The 8,419-nt window shown below is 40.9% G+C and overlaps 2 protein-coding genes across 2 annotated transcripts in view; one reads left to right on the top strand and one right to left on the bottom strand.

The window, feature by feature from the left end:
• LOC118336367 (H-2 class II histocompatibility antigen, A-U alpha chain-like) overlaps positions 1-1,178 on the bottom strand; it is a 9,944-nt gene extending 8,766 nt beyond the window's left edge. Inside the window, 3 exon segments of the mRNA XM_035673002.1 lie at positions 70-178; positions 763-923; positions 1,100-1,178. Of these exon segments, the coding sequence (XP_035528895.1) occupies positions 70-178; positions 763-923; positions 1,100-1,175 (346 nt within the window). The 5' untranslated portion in view covers positions 1,176-1,178.
• Positions 1,179-3,376: 2,198 nt separating this feature from the next.
• fam171a1 (family with sequence similarity 171 member A1) overlaps positions 3,377-8,419 on the top strand; it is a gene marked incomplete in the record, with an annotated part of 19,748 nt that continues 14,705 nt past the window's right edge. Inside the window, 1 exon segment of the mRNA XM_035672093.1 lies at positions 3,377-3,655.

The raw sequence follows: 8,419 nt of genomic DNA on the forward strand, positions 1-8,419 counted from the left end.
GAAGACAATTAAAAACCTTCATCAGCATTTTATCAATCATATCACTGATAAATGTTGAGGTTAATTTACCTTTTTCTTCTGGTGGATTTTTCTCTTCCGTTGCAGTGACAGCAGTTAATACTAAACAGAGTTCCTTATTTGTCAGACCATCTTTTAGTATTCTCGCATAGGTCTGCCCCTGAAAAATCAATCAAGTCATCAGTCAAGAAGACCTCGATTCCCCTCGCCTTTTGTCAGTCAAATCTCTGCTCTTTTAATTTTTACTACAGAGTAATGCAGGAGCAACAGCGTGGTCGCCTGTAAACTTTACTAACAGAGTCTGAAATTGACCAAAAGCCACAAAACTAAATGTGATGAAGAAGGGTGAATGAAACCGAGGGCAGCGTGATGTCTGTTGTCTGCGTTGACACTCTTCTCCTCTTAGACCATGTCAGGGAAACAGAGCGCTGTCATGACAGACAACACCTTTTCAGCCCTCCTGTTTCAGAGGTCTAAAGGGTCGACTTGTCAGTCCAACAGGGACATAGAAGAATATGTCAGTCAGGTCTATAAATGTCATCCAGTCGCCTGGCTGAATGGACTCCAGCAACTGCTTTACTGTCAACATGCGAAAAGGTATCTGCGCTATAGTTTAAAGGAGTTTAGTGTGGCGCTGAAACAAATCTTTGTGTTAACAGCCAAATCTGAATGGACTGACAAAATCCTGAGTCAGGTACGGCCCTGTACAAGGAAATATAATTAATATAGAGTACTCAAACCCACCATAATTCTATCTGGATCAGAATCAATAAGTCTGGGCGCAGTGTATACAATGTCCTGTTTTTGGAAATCCACATATAAAATCTCCTCATTATCAAACTCAAACAGGACCTCAGTTGTACCATTCACAAAGCAGCCCACAACAGTGACAAATTCATGGGGAACTGAAAAACAACACAAGAGAAATAAAATCAGTCACATGTTGGAAAAAGTTAAAGCTTTTAATAATGTTTGTGGTTTGTTTCAGGCACTGACAAACAGACAAACATAGTAATACATAAACAATACAACAATATATTTTTATGTTTACATAAAAATACTATCAATGTTAGAATCTTACTTTGTGAGAAAGCACAGAAGCTGTTGAGCATCAGGATTATGAGAGCAGAGCGCTGCATGTCGCAGTAGATCTTCATGGTTCAAACTCTCAGTCTGAATGGAGCAGTTTCATCTGTTACCAATGAGGAAGCAAATACAATCACATGACCAGATCAGGTGGAAAACATGGGCAAAGTAAAAAAGTAACCGGAGAAAAGTTTAAGTTAATTATAGTTAAACTGTACCAAAAGGATCAGATTGAAATAAATCTCAAATAAATCACTTTGTAGAGAGTTTGTTCTGTGTAAATGTGGGTGTTAAAGCAGCTGTCTGACCTGTTTCGCCAAGACATGCATCAAAGACATAAATTTTCCATCACAAGAGTTTCCAACATCTTTTTCCAAAGCACAAACAACTACAAAATGTCAAGAATGATGAAGGAAGTATTTCCATTGTGGTCTCTGGAGTAAAAATAAAGATGTAAAGTAAAGATGAGTTTGGCTTACATTTTTCTACCAGCAAATGAAAGCAATAAATACCAGTTATCATCAGTAAAATCACTGAAGTAGAACAAGGAAAGATCATTTATGAACAAGACAGTGTGAGCTAAATGCTACTTCCCTTCTCTTTGCATGCAATCTCTCTATGTAGTACCAGGTTTAGAGGAAGTACTCAGATCCTTTATATTTAATCAAAAGTAGCAGTGTATTAATGTAAAAACACTGCTACTTCTGCATTCTGCATTAAAAGGTTTTAAAGACCCACAAGTCATGCTGTGCCATCAGTTTGCACCTTGCATGGCAGCCTCTGCCCTCATCATCCACCATGTGAGTGGGTGAATGAGGTCAGAGAATGTCATTACTTTTGTAGGTATTTGGTCTTAAAACAATGTGTTAGACAATTTTGACCTGATGGTTGTGGTACTAAAGTCAGATGATCAGTGAAGTGATTACAGTTTATCTTGAGGGGAGCTTCAGTTTCATAGCAATCCATCCAACAGCTGTGAAGATATAAACCAATATTATATTTTGGAAAAAGCCAAATGGTGGTAGAGGAAATGTAGGGAGGATTCGTCCTCTGGGAACAATGAATTCTGAACGGTTTCTGTACAAAACTTCATGGAAATCCATCTAATCATTCATCATTGAGCTGTTTCATCTCAAATAATGGAGAAAAATCTAAATTGGTCAACCTGGTCATTAACCATCATTAGTGTCATTGGAAACACATGTGTTTACTTGACTATTTAATGTCAAAATGACTGCGGTGGGGAGAGTGACACTTTGTGCCAATTAAGCTTGAGATCCTGGTACCATTTTGTGTCTAAGTAACACAATAGGTATTTGCTTTTGGCCCCCTATGAAGTTTCAGTTTCGGTCCACCAAGGGAAAAAGTTTGAACAGCCCCAGTCTATACTGTAGACTGTTAACAGTGACGAATGTGAAATAGTCATTGTTATACATTCCTGGACTGAAAATGTAAACTTATTACAGTTACAGGAAAAAAAAAACAGACAAAATCAGATTACAGTTACATTTAGTAATATATACTTAGTAAGTATACTCTGAGCAGAGGACCATTTTATTTTCAAAGGTCACATTGTTCTGGTGTCTTATTAAAAATACACGTGCATCAATACTTCTTATTGACATTTATTTTTTTCTCTTATTTTTATTTACATATTTAATGTTGAGGTGATTCAGTAGTCATGAAAAGTGATCAAGTTATATTACTTTAATTTTGTGATACTTGGATTAGGTTACTGACTACATTTTTAAAAGGGAATTTAGTAATTGTATCAGATAACATCCATAATGCATAATTTTGAACCAAAAATGAAGTTTGTAACTTAGTGAGAAATCACAACCAGAATCACTTTTATTGACCAGGTTTGTGCACACATAAAGGGCATTTCACTCAATGTACACAGAAAAGCATAAATAAACAGGACAACAAGCTATATATATATATATTCAAATGTACCTTGTCTACATTTGTAGACAGTACAGAGTGCAAAGGATGCTGAAATAAATATATACGTGCAGGTGTTTTTATGTAGACTACATGAGATATAGGTATATGACAGTATATACAATATGCACAGCATGCATATGTGATTGAATCATTGTATTGATGTTTTATTATTATTATTTAAATGAATAGTAAATAGTGAGGTTACTGCACTGTGTCAGAGTGATGGCCTGTGGGTAAAACGACACAGACAACAACAAGCTGTAGGAAACCTTCCACCATTCGTCCGGCAGGTGGCGCCGGAGGTCCGCGGATGGTAGCGGTGCTGCTGGTGGAAGAAGCCGCCTGTTGGTGCTGTTCTGGGGCATGTGGCTCAGAGGAATGGGGCCGTCTTCCTCTCTGACCCTGGCCCGTCGATGAGAGAGAAAAAAAAAAAGAAAAAAAAAAAGGAAAAGCCCGACCGACCGAGCGGCAGCAGTAGGGCTGGGGATGCACAACGGGGCAGGAGAAACACGGCTTTACAGGCGATATATCAGGAATGCTGATGCCGCTAAACATGGAGTATCGCCTCGTTTGCGGAGTAAAGCGAGTGTCCGTTGCTGTGTCCGTTGAGTGAGTTCGTTAGAGCCAGACGTTACTTTCCGTTGTTTAACCGTTGATACATCTGCAATGATGCGGGCTGTGGACGGGAGCGGAACCGCTGCGATTGTACTCTGCCTTTTGGGATCCCTTGTGTCCAAAGCTGTCAGCAAAACATTACCGGAGGACACAGCCACAGAAGGTAAACAAGATTAAAAAAATAAATAAAAAAGTGCTTTTAAAACATTTTTATTTTGCTTTGTTTTTTTTTGTTTTTTTTTTTTATATCAAACCAACGGCTAGTTAGCGGCTAACGCAGCCGTTAGCCTGCTCGGATGCTGATGTGACCTAAAGTTAGCTCTCGTTAGCAAGTTAGCTGGTGGCAAACTTCTCTCAAATGTGTTGTTTTACTGCCTGGTTTTTATGTCCTTTCAAACTAAACCATTCCCCAGCCTGGTGTAGTCATACATGTGTAGTTTGTCAGTGGCAGTGGGTGTAAAACATGCCCTCATATTGTCCACAATAATGCAGCAGAGGGGGAGTCCAGCTGCTGTGATTTGTCATTTTTTTTTTATCCATCGTCGCTTCATTTGAGAAAACACCCAACAACATGTCACGACAACAACAGTGCCACAGCATTAAGAGTCAGTGAACCTACGTTTAATACAATAAAACACGAGAGGAGGAGTTGTTTAAAACTTGCTGTGTGTGTTTAGTGTGTACATGTAAGCAAGAAGTGATCATTAAACAAACTAACTTTGAGTTTCATGAGAAGGGAGAGACCACATTGTTCAGGTGTTTACTGAAAAGTTTTATGAATACCAACAAGCTCAAACTTTATACTTAGACCTTTTGTGGTAGAGCTACAACAAATTGTTATTTTCTTGACTAAGCAAGTAATCAGTTTGTCTGTAAAATGTCACAGCAGCACTAAATCCAAATGTTTCAGTTTATTATCATAAAAACAGTAAATGTTTACATTTAATAAAGGGGGAACCACTTCATTTTTGTCATTTATGGCTTTTAAAAATGACTTAAATGATGAATCGGTTATTGAATTTTTAGTAGATACATTTTTATACCGATTTACTTCTGCTCAACTTTACTTTAGTTACTGAAGATAAACTTTATTGATCTTAAACAGGGAAAGTATAGGAACATATGCATAGTGACTTAAAGAGTACTGTATACATTGTGATCATCTAATATACATAGAATTAAGGATGAAAACCTAAAATAAAAGGTAATAAACGAGTGATTAGTCGATCGTCTGCAAGTCTTTGTCTTACGCGAGAAAACTTTTTCAAAAATACAAATATTAATTGAGAAAATACTAGTCTGATTAATTGATATTGAAAGTAATTTTCAGCCCTACTAAATATTTCACCAGTAATACATTTACAGCAAAGTGTTTTGTGGGTAGAAGTTGTCGTTATTAATGATTAAATTGTACTTTAGGTAATGAAATCCGGTAGTAGGTGAAGTCTCTGCCTTTACCGGGGGTGTGTTGGGTGAATGATCTCCCTTCAGTGTCACAGGTATCCCGTCACTACAGCAGCAGCGGGAAAGAAAGCTATCGGGAGTCACGATAATCTGTTGGCATCTCATTCAGTCGCTGACATCAAAGCTGCCCCGTCACAGAAACTATAAAGTGGAGCCACATCTGTTTTATCCATCACGTTTATCTCACACACACACACACACACACACATCACCGTCGTCAGTGTTGGCTTACATCTCTGGCTGGCCTACGTTCGTACATTCGGGGCCCCCTCACTACAACTGTGTTTAAAGTAGAAGTATGAATGTAAACACACAGTAACTATTGCTGTAAGTCCGTCGGGCTGTGGAGAAGTGAATGCAACGCTCAGCACAGGTTTGTCTCAGACTTGTAACAGAGTAAGACCCTGATATTTTATGATTTTATGGTCAGTTCAGGAGTTTGTGAAGTTTTCTGCACCATGAATCGGCTAAATTCACAACAAGCTCCGGGTAAGAGCAAGGTTTAATTCCTCTGATAATTCACAAGATTGCGGCGCTTTGAAGTCCGTCCCGGCCTCCGTCTGCTCTCTGTTTCCCCCTTTTCTTTCTCACTCTCTCTCTCTGGTGTTCACTTTGCCTCAGATTGACCTTCACTCGTCCCCGGGGGGGTTTGTTCAGGTCGATACCGAGGACTTCTCCTGCTCTGTCCAGCAGACAACATGGATGAGTGGAGCCAGACAGACAATCTCCCCGCAGATATAGATCTCACTCACATTACTGCTGCCCATAATAGGCATGGCGTTGCATCTGCAGCAGGCAAACATTCGCTGAAGCTGGACGAGCGCTGCCAGGAAGTAAACCAATCAAATCATATTGTCACCAGCTATCCAAGCTTAATTTTAATCACGAGATGCTGGTGTGAGTGCTAACAGTGGAGGGGGGGACACATCAGGTCACTAGTTAGGGAGGGGGTCAGTGTATAAAGTATGTAGACTGGAGTATTTGTGACGTGCAGCGGGAGCCAGCGAAGTCGTGAGCAGATGAGGAGAAAGTGAGCCACGTTTGTACTTTGGGTCACGACAGAAGGGCTTCTTTTAACGCCGTCCGTCCGCACCTTCACACGTAACTCTCGCCACACACTTCAGGCGAGCGGGCGATGTAAAAGGTGCTTGAAGTCTGAGGTCACGTTACCTGGGTCTGGTTTTAGGGTAGCGCAGATGTGAGTGGCCCAAATGAGACTGAACAAGATCAGATTTCATGTGATTTCTGCTGTTCACTGGTAAGAAAAGGTCCCATATGCAAACAAACAATCTGATTGTGCCACTTGTGCCGTCTGAACAGAGTAGCTGAGTCCCCTGCTGAGTTAATGGGACGGTCCCACAACGTCTAATCTTACTTTTAATCCAGATTAACACACCTATTGAAAGCCAGTTTCTTTTCTTAATGGCAGAGTTTTAGTGTGTGTGTGTGTTTTGAACGGTGCTTTGATTTGTTTGTGTGCTGCCACATGTGTCATGTTGTGACACGTTTTTCCCCTTTTTCCTGGTTGGTGATTCATCTTTAATCTCTCTGACCTTTAGCGTGTTTCCCGCTTTTGTTCCCACAACATCTTTAGACGTTATTATTATTTTTCACCACGCCGAGAATCAGATGTTTGTTATTTATCTGAATGGTAAACAAATAGCTTGAATCTTGGTGTTTTTCTTTTGCTGTGGTTAAACAAGTTATTACATCCAGAAACACAAACAGCAGCTCTGTCGGGGCTTGACATTAAAATGACATGCATTGGTGTAGTTTTTATAGACGGGAGTCTTTAACGGCGGCTTGTATTGCCTTCAAAATAAAAGTTATTAAAATATATATCTATGATAAAATGCTTTACTGTTGATTTGTATTTTTTATTTATGATTTAAAACAACTTGCCGATGTTTTAGACTCTGAGACAAGAGCTCTCGTGCTCCTGTCACATGATTTCTGGCTCCTCTTGTACTCAACCATGTGCTCCTGCTGCAGACGCTGAAAGAAATCTGTTGTTGCCCCGTTTCGCTGTTACAGTCCTTTTAATTTGTTGAAGATTTGACCTCTTGTAACCAAACCAGTTACACCGTTACTGAGTATCCTCTCCAGTGCGGTGCTATTAAATCATTGCAGAAGAAGAAGGTGAGAGATGATGTAATTAAACGAGCGCCATCAACCCTCAAATATATAATAAATATAATAAATAATCAAAATGATTTGTTTTCCCTGACATCCCTCTGAGCTCCAGTAACGTGACGAGCAGTGCGTGCTGGCGTTGTGTACAAGCAAGCTCCGCGCTCTGCCTCGTGTGCACGGAGCATCTGTTTCCCCCTTCTCTGTTTGGAAGAACACCAAACCCCTTCACACACCCAGCGGAGGACAGACATACCAGGCATTTCCAGTTTATCACACCTCACTCTTCTGGTGCAGGAGGGCTTTTTTTAACTTCTGATTAATACACCAAAACACGCGTTAATTAAAACTGTAGTGGGCTGAAAAATGTGCACACAGTCCTGCTCTCCTCTCGGGTTTACCTCTTTCTACACACACACGCACACGCACACACACACACACACACACACCCTGCTGCTTTGGCTGCTGTTGCCTGAGATAATTGGTCTGAGATTTCAGCGTTGGTCAGGCAAACTCTCTTTGATACCTTTATCCTCCATATGGTACTAAGACACAGATAAGGAGTCGGTTATAGAGCTACTGGTTCAGCTGCACAGTCGAGGTCTTCGGTCATTGTTCATCTTCTTCCTCGCAGCAGAAAGGCGACTCCTAGCTTGTTTAACAATGATGCCACCACAGTGGTGATTTATTGGATGAGGATTGGGAGGGGACTGTTGCATTTGTCAGTCTGGAGTCTTCCCAGGGGAGTTCTCTTAAAGTGAGCACAGCTGGTACCCCTGACAACATATCACTGGGAGTGGGGCAGGAAGTGAGGTCACGATCTCTCTCTCAACACACACAAAATCTTAACGCAAGTGGGGGAAAAAAGTGTGTGTAACGAAGTGAAGGGTCAGAGAGCAGATCTTCACACCAGACCTCTCAGGATAATGATGTGTTCGGTTTGAGGTTGACACGTTGCTCTGCCAAAACACCGTAACTTCCACCAGCGCAGAGGTATCGTTTGGTGCAGCGCTCTGTTTTTAGGTGGAGCCTGCACTCGGGCTGAACTCTTACCAGACTGTCAGAGCGGTTCCTCACTGACCGCAGGATCCCTGAGTGGGGGGAGGGTAGAGTAGTCTAGCCAGGAGTGTGTGTTACTGTGCGTGTGTGTGTGTGTGTG

This window comes from Morone saxatilis, unplaced genomic scaffold, assembly GCF_004916995.1.
Source record: "Morone saxatilis isolate NCDOM2014 unplaced genomic scaffold, NCSU_SB_2.0 Contig24, whole genome shotgun sequence".
Taxonomy (NCBI): domain Eukaryota; kingdom Metazoa; phylum Chordata; class Actinopteri; family Moronidae; genus Morone; species Morone saxatilis.